Raw genomic sequence first — 14,968 nt, 5'->3', positions numbered from 1 at the left:
CTCGCTGAGCTGATGTACAAAAGATATGCTAATATTGCACGCGAAAACAGAGGGAACACACTGCCGAACAAGCACGACTGACCTTTCATTCCCCGAAACACTCTTTGAGAAACGATTCTGAGGAGCTCTAGTGCACTCAGTCGCAAAGTGTCGCACTAATTCTCCGTTCTTGTTCAGGAACGTATACCGTGCAGGCGTACATACATGTGCGAGAGTGCGAACATTATACTCAGACATTAAACTCCACGGAACCGGAAAGATAGCGACTATCTAAGCAAAAAAAAAAAAAAAAAAAGCGTCCGTGTGGAAAGCTCTTAACATTGTGTTTTTTTTAAATCCGATGTTTGCTTGGGGGGACGCAGGTGTAAGGGGGTGGAGGAAAGGGCGGTAAAGCGAAGCATTCTTTGGCTATAGTCAAGGATAGTATACCGTTGGCCGGTCGGTCGGTCGGTCTGTCTTCCAGTATGGGCCCGGATATGTTTACTGTTACACATATTAGTACCGATGTTTATGTAACCGCGGTATATCCACCGACAAAGTACTGCGAGTAGGCCCACCTTTGTTCCACGTAACAATATTAAACCTGTACATATAATGCATCCTCATAGGTACCTCTAAAGCGCAGATACATCTTGAAGAAATAGCGCGTGAATATGAATGGCCGATTTGCCTTTTCGTAATGTGGGCTTCCCCATTATTAAAAAAAAGCTGCCCGTGTGCCAGCGGCTTAGTATGTAGAGCAAAATTTAGGGCCATAAAGTAGCACTAGTGAGTTCACCTACGTTTTTGCTTAAAGATGATACCGAAGAAGTTCGTTCGATATCCCACAACTCTTATTTACTACAAAGACTACATTTTCTACTTCAACCACTGCTTACGTTGTAAAAGGCTTTATTTTGCAATTCTCCTGGTCCGATTGCACTCATTGCTTATATTCTGCCCCGCCGAATGGCTGATCGAAATGCGGCCCAAGATAGGACTTTCGTCATGTTTTCCCTCGTTTCGTGAAATTTTGAGCCGTCTCGATTGACGGTTTTCTGCCTGCGCCGGAACGATTCGCTGTGTCTTGCGTTCAATTCTTGCGGAATTCATGCCCATTCTGTAATGATCCCGTAAATTCTGTACTATTTCCGTAAGAAAGATACGGATATCACGGCGTATTCATACGACTGTGTGCACACAGAACGCTTCATAAGAGACATCTTGCAGCCCTTTGTCAATACACTTACATGCAGCCCTGGAGATAAGCGAAGTCTGTATTATACGATCGCTTTCGAGCGAGCGTTCCATGTCAAACGACGCCACCGTATCGCATCTTCTCGTCTCGCGTGTCTGATTCTCTACAACCTATTCCGGCTTCTCAGGAATTGCACAATCACGACATCGTACTTTTCTTTCCTTCTTCATTCCACTCTGCTGTTCACATCATGTTCCCTCAACGTAAACACTCGTGTCCATATAAAGTTACACCGCTTTGCGGCCGTATTACTTTCCACATTGTTTGCCGAAGTTCGCCGACGCACCCAGTGTCTTCTAACCGTTTCTTCGGTTTGCTCAGTGCTGTTTTTCCACTCTTTACTTTCTTTTTCCTCTGTTGACCCGGATGCACGTTTCTCCTTCCTGTGTGCCCACTCTGTGATCCCACTACGTTGTTTTGTCCTGGGAGAAACACGATAGTTCTTCGTCCATCGTCCGCCGAGGGACACGCAATAAAAGAGACGACGTTTGCAGCTCCAAGAAAAGTTGGCTCTTCCAGGGAAAGTGTGAGCCGGCATATAAAAACAAAAAACAAAGGAACGCGATGGAAACAAAGACGTTTAAAAGAACGCTGTGCAAACGCGTGAACTGCTTTTGTCTCTCTCGCATGGACGGGCCTCGCGATAAACAAGAGGGGACAAGGTGAAGAAAGGGCTGGAAGTTCGAATGTACGAATGTGGTATGGGGAATGGATACTGAAGAGAGCCGGTGCCGACTCATCGTCAAGTCATGGTCTGCCTGTAGCGTGACCACGCGCATGAAGGGAAGAACCTGCGACCAATGTTACGCGTATCGGCACTGGTCACGGGATTGGTATGAAGATATCATGGATATCAAACGTCCGCCGAGTAGGAAGAGACGAGATTCGTTGCGCGAGTCAATTGAGGGCTGCCTTTCCGATATGAGACTCGTACACAGTGGCCAGAGCTTGCCGATATAAGTTATCAGCCAGGGAAGCACGGCCGCTGTGGCGTACGATCACTTCCATAACAACTGTGATTACTCAAGTACGCAAATGAGTCGCGGGCAAGGAAAGGAGCAAACACAACGAGCACCGACTTTGTTCATGTTTCGCTTGCATTGTTAAACAATAAGTCACGATTTATTGACAAAAACGGTCTGACCTTTTAGAAGAGTTTGTACGATGTCTTTACGGTTGACTCTGCTGCAAGAGGTTTGACCGACGCACCAAAGCGCGAAAAGATCTGTTTGCATGTACCTCTCCGATATGAACGAGCCGTTATTATTGAACGACCCAGAATGTGATTTACTTTGTCTTCTGGCGAATGCACATCACGCCTACTAGCACTGCGCGCCACTACCGGTAGGATGAGGAAACGCAAGATAGGCCAGTGGCCTGTCTTATCACACTCGGGCGAAGTTAAACAATCGGGCTGGCTCTAAAGTAATGGGTGAGCTGAAAATCGATGTGACCGCAGGTGTGCGCTGCGACGTAGGGCTTATTTCACTACGCTGGGTTGGCGGTAGAGCCAAATTCGCAAAGGCCATCAGCTCTCAATGAGACGCGCACTAGGCGCCGTCCGCGCTGATCTGTAGGCATATAGTGTACGCAAAGGGTTTTGGGCCAGCTGGTATCCAAGTTCATTCCGTGGGAGGTCTCGCACCTGCTTTTACTCTTGCTTGATGGCGCGCTGGTTTGGCATTAGCCTTCGGTAATGAAATGTCCAGCATCAGGATTAGTTTGCATTTGTTCTTAAAAACAATTCCAGCCTGAGTTACTTTTCTGAATGTAGTCCTAGATACGCCTGTGGTGCAACAGTGTCCACATAACTCGAAGAGGCCTTGTTGTCACTTAGCAATAAACCAGCGCTGAATTCGCCGAGAATGATTATTCAGGAAATGAACACTTCAATAATTACAAACTGTCGCCTGCTTAGCCTTTGATTGGGATCAAGTGGGCGCAGTTAGGAAAGCAGTACCACAGCTCTATAAACATATGAAATGGTTCTATTGTGGATGCACTCGTATTGTTCTGTCGGCAGCTACTAAAGCTGCCCTTCAGATAAGATCATGCTTTTCCTGTGCCATGCAGCTGTGGGAACACAGCTCTCTTTTACCAGACGCAAGTTATTTCTTTGTATTGTACTGTCGGAAGGAGTCATCCCGAACTACAAAAGGCGACGTTTCAGGCCTATGTACGTGCTGTTTCCATGGACACCATCGACTCCCGCGTTCGTACGCTCTTTTATTCCAGTGTATCAATGCGTGCATTCTATGAGTGCTCAAAGGAAGGATTCAACTCCACCATTTCTGAGGAATTTTTCTTATTTATAGCTAGGAAAAGAGCCGTTAAATTTCATTGTGCTAAAAGAAAAGTTACCTCATGAGAACTAATGTCTGCTGGGCGATCCCTTCGAGATTTCTTGAAAGGAGTCGTAGTATACAAAAGGTTCGAGGCGCTCCCTTTAGGACACAGCATGACAAAAAATATTAGAAATTACATTTTACAAACTACTTTGTTTAGGGAGTCCGCAGTACTCGTAATTAGTACCATGCATTATTTTGCAGGAGCTCGAGCTGCAATTTATCCGCATTATAGTAACATCCTTCTTACCTGAAAAAGTTCTTTATCTTAATAAATTTAAAATGTTGCTCTCGTACAAACCAATTACACGTGCAAACATTGCCGTCAATATGCAGATGGGATAGTGTAATTTTCTATATCGTAGTTTTGCTCTTGCAAGGCATAATAATTTGAAAGTCAGGGAATTTGTTGTGAAATCAAATACAGCGAGTGAAAATTGTATTACTTATGCAACCAAATTCTAATTAAACAAACAGTATTTTTTTATGCGTTAGCTTTTTTGGGCTACTTCACGCACTCTCCGTGTGTCTGCCATCGCTGCACCAGACGACAGAATTTTGGGAGCGATACAAGAGGGCGCCATTTCTGATGAAAAAGGCCCCGGTCAACCGTTCTACAAAAACGGTTGAAAAAGACAGGGGTCGCATCCCAACACACTTAACGGCAACAGGCCCGTCCAGCCATTGTGGCGAATATAATATTAGCGCAAGCAAGTGATCCTTGACAAAGACTTTTTAAGAACGGAAACTTCGCGAATGCGAACGCCTACCTTAGAGCGTTTCACAGTAGTTGTTGTTCGCAGCGCCCTGGAGGCTTGCTTCGTCTTAACCCAACTTTAGTACATGGGTCAGATTTCTGGGTGGAAATGGTCACGCAAGCAAGCACTTGAGGCCGCTTTTAAGGTTGTTTGTTTTTTTTGTTCAGTGTATTCAGTGAGCTCAATCAGCGGATTGCGAAATCTGGGCAGATTCCTTAGCAGCGAGAAGGCGGCTTAAAATTTTGACGTGTTTCGTGTCGTTTCATTCTACAGGAAGGCAGGGTACTGGTTTAAGAGACCAGTTTTTCCTGCCCAACATCGTTCGCCTTTTGCTTGTCCATAAACAGTACCATTACCTCTACCTTCACCACAGTTTTGGGTCGCCGATAATCTTCTTCTCAGACCGCTTTTTTTTTTCAAGGTAAAGCATATAGCTTGTCGCTTAACACTTTATGCTAATTCCTTCATCCCCCGATCAACAGCTCAATGGAATAACCTGCATCATACATTGGTTCTAAAACCAACTTCACAACTTGCAAACAACTCTTACGCGCAGAATATGTTTAAATGTTTATTACATGCTCTTTTTACGCTTGTTCACATTTCTTCTCAGTATATATATTACTTGTTTCACTGTTCTGTTCTATCCTCTAAACGTTTATACTATTTTTCCGAGTATATCTTTATGTGAGCGTTCTTGTGCCTTTATTATATATATCTTGTGGTGACTGGTCTTGCGCATCTATGATCACCATGTTTTGCTACTTTTGTAATCAATATTTCATTTAAATTGTTTTTAATGTGTCGCAGTTTTGTCCATTTGTACTTCTCAGCACTTACCTTTACTTATCGATGTGCTTTTTTGTACTTGGTCTTAAAGCGAATTTTTTTGTTCCCCATAGAGCTCACCTCGCTTTTTCTATATCACCCTTCCCCACTCTCCTTATCTCTCGCACCCTAAGAGATATCACTTCGAGGGTCCCTAAATGCGATGCAAAAAGAAGGAAGAAAAACAAACAGCAAGGTATTAGCATGGACAATCTCGCCGCATCACAATGGGCTGTGTTTGTGGTGTCAGACCAGCTATGTTACATCCTTTATCATGCTGTACATTTGCGCACTTGTCCTCTTTATAAACTTCACAATTTTTATCTACTTATAGCTTTCTTACTTTCAGCCCTGGCCCCGAGGGCGATGCCATATGTATAACGAAATTGACGCAAGTATGAGCGTAAATTTCTATCGGGTAACACATGTCCTTCTACTTATACACGAGGCTGAAGGCACCACTTTGGCATGTTTGCTTAGAATATTCGTCTTCCTACAAGAAGGACAGATTATAGGCATCCCGACAGAAGCTAAATGATATCATTGAAGTATTCACGAACGGAGATCAAGGAAGGTTGTGATGCCGTTGAAATCTAGAGAAGGCTAGAGGGTGTTTATGAAGATATCACTGATTTGGGTGACGTTAAGGGATTGAACGAAGACGTTAAGAAAAAATTACCCCATTTCTCGCACAATTTTCGTAAATGAAGAAGAATGATGAAGAAAATCGCACAGTGGACAACATGCTTGGAGAAAAACAACAGCGGCACCAACTTGAAAACGTTTGGCAAGACACGAGAATCTCTTGTTCAGCGCGTTCATTTACGACAAGTCCGAGTGCACCGCGTGCTTACCTTCAGCGCATTAAGTGAGTCGGTGCAACTGCGTGAGTTTAATTACTCTTAACCATAGTGTGTTTCTGCAGGGCTATCGAGTTTAGATTCGCTATATTGCGGAAATACGTGTGCCATGGGGCGTCTTCGTTGAACGACGCATGCTGTGGCATTCCTCGATCGGTGGCTCCCGAATGCCAGGCACTGGGGCGATCACGATGGCCATATATGAACACCCCTCAGTAAGCATTCTTCCTTCGAGAAGCATCACACATCGCCTCCGTGCTCGTGGCAGCAAAGAGAGCCAACAGCTACAGGCGACCAGGCCACGAGCGTGTCATCCACTAGCGCTGCAACACTGCTAAAGACAAACGAGCTTTGTGCCATTTGGATTACAACACTTAGACGTGTTTGTGCGTCTGTTTTTGTCACTGATCGATGACCACCATCGCGAGGCCAAATAATTCCAGTAATTCGGTCCCAATTAAAATGACTAGGGGGCTTTTCAGTGCAATAAGAAGTGAGACCGGGCTACAAGCCGTGCAAAGGGAAACCATTATTGTTGAGCGGGACATGGATGGTCACGGAAATGATCAACATGGTACGCGCATGCGGAGGATTCAGTGATCGTCAGTTTGAAGCTTTCTGCCCAATAGAGAAGAAGCCTAGGCTATAGAAAAAAGTGCGGGAATACATACAACAGTAACGCCAGGTTTCAATAAGAGAAGGATGAACGTCTGCTCTAAACTGTCGGGACGGCCTGAGGCAAATGTTACTGGACCCGTTGTTCCTCTTTAACCGTATACTGTGCGGAGGAGGCGTCGAACGAATGTCACTGTATTGGTCCTACGAGGAGAATACTTGTAATCGTAGTAATAGATTATGATGACGAGGCGAAACTAATATCGCAAAGTACAAGGTGCGACAGCTCAAAGCACAACATTGCCTGCAAAAAAAAGAAGAAAACAAAGAAAAAAATACGATGGCGTAAATGCATGAGCGACGCGACAGTCTCCTGAGCAACTTCTATGCTTGTCGTTTCAGTAAAGTCTGCTTTTCTGCTCGTGTTAATTTATAACCCCCACCGAAAAACCTACATGCCGCCTATCTAATAATCCCACATGAATATTGCAGGCAGTCCATAAAAAAACACGGTTGATTAGTGGATTTATGTTCCCCCTCCGTTATTTCTTGTCCGGGGCTTTCTTTTTAGCATGCGCAAGGTCTCTTTATGAGAGTACCTAGCTGGGCTAGTTGGCGAATAGATTAATAAGGATGTATGGCGCAAGGTGAAAATTACTGGAAGAAATAAGACGAGAAAGAAAGAGCCTTGAGGATGTTGGCCAGCGGTGCCGGAAGCTGCGCTGTGGAACGACCAATATTGACACCTATGCCAACGTTGGCGCTCTTTCTGTCTTCTCTAATTTCTTCGGGGAATTTTAATCTTGCGCCACACATCCTTCTCAAGGTCTGTTGCTTGGAACTGCTTATTTGTGTTAATTTAATAAAGTCTTTCAGTTGCGAGTGGCGACGTTAGCCCTCCCCTGTTCTGGCGTGTTCTGTTTGGCGCCTGATACAACTGCATGAATATGTACCACCAAGCCAGCTAAAACTATCTTTACCTAAACGGGAATAAAGGCGTCAACGTTGTTCAGCACTGCTATACTTTTTACTCAGCCAATTGTGTATGACTTGCTTTATACAACCCGTCTTTCAAAACAAGGTAGCAGAAGATTGCGTATCCGGAACAAAAAGGCCCATTTTATAGCAAACATTTGCGCAGAACCACGAGTAGCTATCGCATGCAAGTAGGTTTCGGCATGTCATTATTGAGAGCCTCCTGCCTCCCCTCCCCCTCTTTTTTCCCCCAACGTAGGTGCTCTACCATCCCCACGTCCTGTCCTCTCTGCTCGCCATCGCCGTCAACATTGGCCGTTCTGGAGAGCAGCTTCCGGCACCGCTGGCCGCCATCCTCAAGGCGAGTCGCTTCCGCCTTTACCGGGGTGCTGAATAATTATCATGTGGCCAGGACAAGCGTTGAACTAGCTTTCGCAACGCACCTAAGTAAATTTTATCAAGATCTTTACACGCGAGAGAACACACACACACACACACACACACACACACACACACACACACACACACACACACACACACACACACACACACACACACACACGCACATTCACACACACACACACACGCACACACACGCACACGCACACACACACACACACACACATTCACACACACACACACGCACACACACGCACACGCACACACACACACACACACACACACATTCACACTCACACACACACACACACAAACACACACACACACACACTTAGAGAGAGAGAGAGATAGAGATGGTGGCTTGTTTAGTTCATTTAGACTGACCAACACCGAGAAAGTTTGACGAGGACAAACCTGAGTTGTCAGAGAGGTACTGCAGATCATGACATGATGACCGATAAGGTATTGGACATCCCTTGTTGCACCACGTTCGTTATCACACGCAGCATTGCCAAAGGGCTCAATTGTCAGTAGGAGGATAAATGCTGCGTCTCTCGTTGTGGCGATAGGGAATGTGCTTCAAGTGCGGGAAAAAATATCGAGATTTTTGAATAAAAATGAACGGCGCAAGACAGACGCAGACGGAGGAACACATACAACTGCAGGACGGGCGCGTCGTGTGTGTTGCTTCGTGCACGCCTGTGTTGCGCCGTTTATTTTTTATTCATGTATGACGCACCAAATATTATAGTTAAAACCGAAATTCTGTTTGATCAAAAATTTTCTTTGTCTAGGCGGCAGCGGAAAACTCGTGCCTTGCATGCCTGCAGTGATGCCTATGTCAAATGAGTGTTATTTTACTATGGAGTAACAATAACGGAGTCTTAAGAAAATGTAAACGCAGCTATCAGTAATTTAAAACTATCAATAATTTAAAATGTTTCGTGCGAACAATTCCTGGTGCGATTGCTTGACGCATTTGCCGTTGCAGGAAGTGGCATTGCTCAATGCCCCCGTTCGTTAACTTAAGCATACACATATCGGGGCTTACCGAGACTTAGTAATATTCTTCCTGCTTAAGCACCATGAAAGTTCTTGTGGGCAGGTGTGCGCTAGATAGGGGGGCACAGTTAATAAATGAGTTTCTAGGAGAAATATGTTTTGCTTGCGAAGCTTCGAATTAATTTTCCAGGCCGCGTCATTGTTCCGCAGACAAAAAATGTAAATAGTGCCTAATTAATAAGCTCCTTGTTTAAATTATTTAAAAAGGGGGGAACGCTCAAGAATAATATGAACGAAAATATCGCGAAAGTAAGCTTGTCGAAAATATTGACGTCCCTCTGAGTTACCTAGTTTCACTTAATGAAGTCGAGTAACTTTGCTAGTCATGCACACAAGATTCAAGTAATGACCCGAGAAAGGAATTCTTGCTAAGAAGTCCTTAGCACGCTTGTATGCCTGGGGGGTACTCAGAGGGGGCCAAAAGCAGAAATACATTATTTGATGGCGGTGGGACTCGTGTAGCGTTCTTAAAAAAATAAAAAAAATAATGTGCGCAAGCCATCGCCGATGATGGTCAATGTAAGTGGATGGCCGAAAGTCTCTAGAGAGGTTTCCCCTTTATCAAAAGAATTGATCGCTTGAAGGCGTGTAGCTGCGGCGATGAGGATATTTAACTAGCTCTTGTTGTTTCATTGCGCAGCTTCGTAAAGAACACGGCCGTTGACTAGTACATCTGTGGCGGTAATATTATAGGTGGCTTATTTGCCGATTCGCGGTACGTGTGTTGTCTGCGGCGGCGCGAGCGCTGGCGTGGAAGGTGACTGCCATCCTCCTCTCCCACGGCCACTACCGTGGGAGAGGGTGGCAGCTGAAGGGGACAGCTGTACATCCCGGTTGCTCTACCACAGCCAACTCCTAAAACTTCGGGCGCACAAAAGCTCTTGCGCGACACCACGCGTATTGTGGCATTCGGGATTAACCGGGCTCCGCGCACGCGCACACGCACACGCACACGCGCACACGCACACGCACACGCGCACGGGCACCACGCACGCACGCACGCACGCACGCACGCACGCACGCACTCACGCACGCACGCACGCGCGCACACACACACACACACACACACACACACATACACACACACACACACGCACGCACGCACGCACGCACACACACACACACACACACACACACACACACACACACACACACACACACACACACACACACACACACACACACGCACGCACGCACGCACGCACGCACGCACGCACACGCACGCACGCACACAGCAATCATTAAGGCAAAAGCCATTTTTTGCAGGCTTGCGCTCCCTAAGACTGTTTTCATCGCGCTCTGCTGCGATTACTTATGAGGCCAGCACTAAAAAAAAAACACACACATGAACAACAAAGAAACATGGCGTGTATAGGTCTAGACTCTATATCAAGTCATTATTATGAAGTGTAAAGCTGTTTTCAAATGAAATTGAACAAATTCTGAGGTTCTACGCTCCAGAACCATGGTCTGATTATGAGGAGGCCTCAATGGGGCGCTCCGGAATAATTTTGGCCAGCTGCGGATATTTAACGTGAGTAAAATACACGGTAGACGAGTGTTTTGCATTCCGCTGCCATCGGAATGCGGTTGGCACGGCTTGGGTCTCATGCCATAAACAGTGGGTATACCACAGCTGGTGAGCCTAATTTCACGCCATTTTATTGTGAAATGTTTTGATGGTTTCTATCTAAACTGCTTCCTCATTTAGTGTTCTTTTGTTTCTTTTTAGCTATGAATCTGGGATTGCCCCGTCTTAAGTAGCCAAACTTTCCATACCGTCACAGATAACAAATAAACAAACAACGACGACGATAACAACAACAAAAATAAACGACAGCAACAACTACGTCGGCAGTTTCATTCGAAGGGCGATGCATTGATATGCTGGCGCTACGCCGAACACCAGGTACTTCCTGCTATGTAGCAGGAACAGCGCACTCCCAGCTACCAGGCGCCTCACAACGTTGCCGTGATGAGCGCCGCCAGTGGCGTTGCGGGCGTCGCCCCTCGTTTGTGCATGAGATGAGACCGACGGGGACCGGCGGCGTTAGTCAGCACCCAGTTTACTGCGCGTTATGCTCAGACCAGTGCATACATAAAGCAGCTCAGCTGAAACGCTAGTTTGCTTATATACAGTGTGCATGCATACAATGGTCGTGCTAGCTGCAGAATGCAAAAGCTGCTCTTGTTCCGCCACAGAAGCGACTGATCGTGTCGTCGACGGTGCGTCCACTCCGCTTTGTCGTTTTTGCAGCCAAACGGGGCACTCCATGTCTCTGGAGGCATTCTAACCCCCTTCGTGCGAGCCACGCATGCGCTATTAGCGAGGACAACACGACGACAGCGGCGCAGAAGGCATGAAACACCGCTCCGCCTTCTCGGATTATAGACTTAACTGTTCCGATTTTGTTTTCCTCGAGTGCCTGGACTCTCGGGCACAACGGCGGGAAGGTATGCTTTGCGCTACCATCCAAGATTTTCTTGCGGAGTCAACGTGCAGACGTTAAAGTTTGATTTTATTTCCCCCTAAATTGAATTTGTTTTGCATTTAGTTTTTCACTTAGTCCTTTATTTTCGTAAGATCATTATCTTAAACCGATTTCTCCTTATTCTAACGTACCTATTCGTCAATATTGTTTCAATTATCGTACATTTCTTTTTCGTTATTTTCTTTCAAATTAACTGGTTCTTGGGGCTGTCTTCCAGAGTGAGGATGTGCCACTAACTTCAGGGCTTTCTCTGTGTATAAGATGGACAGTGTCTGTTGCGAGAGCCTGCTGCTGCCCGCTTCCTCATGGTTGAGCTGGGCTGTCTTTAAACACGTCATCATAACCATCACATTCACCAACATCATCATCGCAGTAAAATGCCTCCAGAACAGGAGGCCTTGCTTATGTCTGCTGGCATTTTTCGAATTTTGACGTCTCAGCCAATTTTCACTCAGCAGTTGGCAGGTCTAAAAAAAAAAAAAGAGATATGTTGAAAGTGCTCGCAATAACGGTAACTTTCTATTTAAGAGCAAGAAAGAAGAAAATAATAAAAAAAACATATTGTACATTTCGGTTCAACGATTGCTTGATAATAACATCTGCGCTTAAAGCGGGTTTGACTAGAAAAAAAAAAAAAAAGGTGAACTCGATCTAAAGCTTCTTTCTGAATCCCAGGACAATAAGCTGCGTCCGCATGAAGTTCTTTTTCGCAATGATTTCCACAAGGAATCTAAGCTCACGTTGAAAACATATAAAACATTAAGAGAAGTTTAACAGTCGAATGAATAGATCTGACTTGCTTGCCACCACCGCACGCATTCGACGATGTCATTCCCAAGGCCGTTTGATGCGGACAGAGCGCTGCAGCCTTTCGCCGACACAGCTCGTCATTGAAGTGGAATTGGTCCCAGCTGGCCCGACCGACTAAAGTTCATTACTTTTGCGTCGATCAGAAACTGGCCGCCTCAGCTGCCCGCATTTGTTGCTCCTACACTCGGGAAAGTACCGCGGTAGTTGGGTTTCCTTGCGTGAACGACGGAGGCTCTAGCATCAAACGGGTAATCTAGTACTTCTAAGACGAATGCCCACAAGGCTGTGACTTAGTAACGTCGCCTGAAGGAGTGCGGCTGACCTGGGCAACGTTATTACGAATGCCGTCTGCTGGCGGCGGTTCATGTTGTCTGGAGCCTTTGCGCATTGAAGCAAGAAAAAAAAAAAAAAAACGAAGACGAAGAGAAAATGGGCCGCAATAGAGGGGGGGGGGAGGAAGTGATCGGGGCCAGGGTACTGTAGCGATTATATTGCAATTCTTTCCCTTTTCGCAGTTCGACGGTGGACCCTAACGGCGCTTCGTCTACGTTCTCACGAGAGTCGGCCGACCATGAGAGGTGGATGATAAGAAAGCAACATAATCGAGAGAAAGGAATCGCTACATTATACTGATCCAGGGTACAGTCATCAGTACGCAATACACGAGCACGCATTCTTTAACGAAGCACGAAGCGGCTATTGTAATCGAAGGATCACAGGGGAAATCATAGGAAATGCAGCCAAAATGACTTGGAAAGCATTGAAGTATATTATACGAGTGTTTGCCTTGGGGCTTTCTCGAAAAGTTCGTCAGTACAAAGGGATGAAGCTCGAACTCGTTATTGTAATCTATATATTCTCGTACTTACCAGAAAGAACTTGGGCAGCAGTAACCAATAAACAATTGCTAACTGTAATCTGTGATGTTTATTCTCATCGACACTTCCACTGGAATCCGTTAAAGCTGAGATGCAATTGTAGGAAATTATCTTGCTAATTTATTTCAGAACAAATGGGTGATTGGATGCCTAGCATGGCCAAGTGGTGGATAAATAAGCTCGTATTCACCAATACCGATGACGTAGTGTTTGGCTAATTTGGCTAAGGCACAATAGGGAGAATAATGAGATTAGACAGACAGACAGACAGACAGACAGACAGACAGACAGACAGACAGACAGACAGACAGACAGACAGACAGACAGACAGACAGACAGACAGACAGACAGACAGACGGGCGGACGGACGGACGGACGGACGGACGGACAGACAGTCAGAGAGACAGGCACACAGACAGACAGACAGATAGATGGACGGACGGATGGACGGATGGACGGATGGACGGATGGACAGACAGACAGACAGACAGACAGACAGACAGACAGACAGACAGACAGACAGACAGACAGACAGACAGACAGACAGACAGACAGACAGACAGACAGACGGACGGACGGACGGACACACACACAGTCAGACACACAGACAGACACACACACACACAGACAGACACACAGACAGATAGACAGACAGACAGACGGACGGATGGACGGACGGACAGACAGACAGACAGGACACACAGACAGACAGACTGACAGACAGGCAGACGGATGGACAGACAGACACACACACACAGTCAGACACACAGACAGACAGACACACACACGGACAGACACAGACACACGGACAGACAGACACAGACAGACAGACAGACAGGCAGACAGACAGACAGACACACACACGGACAGACAGACAGACAGACAGACAGACAGACAGACAGACAGACAGACAGACAGACAGACAGACAGACAGACAGACAGACAGACAGACAGACAGACAGACAGACAGACAACCATGGCGAAAGCAATACTAGGAAAGGTAATTAGGTCGACAAGACGAGCGTCCTGTTTACTACCCTACACTGGGGGATAAGAGAAAGAGGGAATAGAAAGATGAAAAGAGGCAGAGAGTGGAGCTCATCGGGTGCAGCTGAAGATGCACACAAGGACTGCAATGCGCACTGTAAATGGTCCCTCAGGCCGGTGCATTTCAAGAATTGCACCTGTGCACGAATAGCTTTTTTTCAACAGTTGGGGCCAGGGTGTCAATGTTTTCGACTCGGACTGTCCTGAAGTCCAGTCGGGTCAACATTCGTACCGTTGGACGTCGTACCGAGGACAGTTGGTTCACAACATGTGTCCGACCGTTTTGTCCTGCCTACTAAAAAAAAGGAGAACGCGGACATATGCGGCCGCCCATTCTAAACACGTCACGAGATACGTATAAACCAGTTCTGAGCTCGCGCACCATCCTTTGACACCGTCCCTGTTCCCGTCCTCGCCATTAATTACATAGCACAGGAAGAACTACGAACAGTCACCAACTAGCCTAATTCATTGCTCTTTTAAAGGTCATATGAGGCATGAACGTGGCAGAACATTTCACTGCACTGAGACACAAAGCCGGGTATAGTATGTATGCTTAGTGAATTCGTCGTCAATGTTTTAATATTTCTAGTTAGGATATAGCTCGACGGGAGCCTTAACGTTGTTGTACTCGGGCACATAGAGCATGATAATCGATGTAT

At 46.1% G+C, this 14,968-nt stretch overlaps 1 protein-coding gene across 1 annotated transcript in view; it reads left to right on the top strand.

Annotated features, from left to right (window-relative positions):
* The window catches only part of LOC126541003 (lysosomal cholesterol signaling protein-like), a 196,919-nt gene that overhangs the window by 97,915 nt on the left and 84,036 nt on the right, over nucleotides 1-14,968 (top strand). Inside the window, exon 5 of the mRNA XM_050187814.3 lies at nucleotides 7,878-7,979. Coding sequence (XP_050043771.2) covers nucleotides 7,878-7,979 — 102 coding nt within the window. The remainder of the gene's footprint in view (nucleotides 1-7,877; nucleotides 7,980-14,968) is intronic.

This window comes from Dermacentor andersoni, chromosome 2 (genome assembly GCF_023375885.2).
Source record: "Dermacentor andersoni chromosome 2, qqDerAnde1_hic_scaffold, whole genome shotgun sequence".
In the NCBI taxonomy this organism is placed as follows: domain Eukaryota; kingdom Metazoa; phylum Arthropoda; class Arachnida; order Ixodida; family Ixodidae; genus Dermacentor; species Dermacentor andersoni.
The sequence above is the reverse complement of the archived record's forward strand: the minus strand, read 5'-3'. Positions and strand labels throughout refer to the sequence as shown.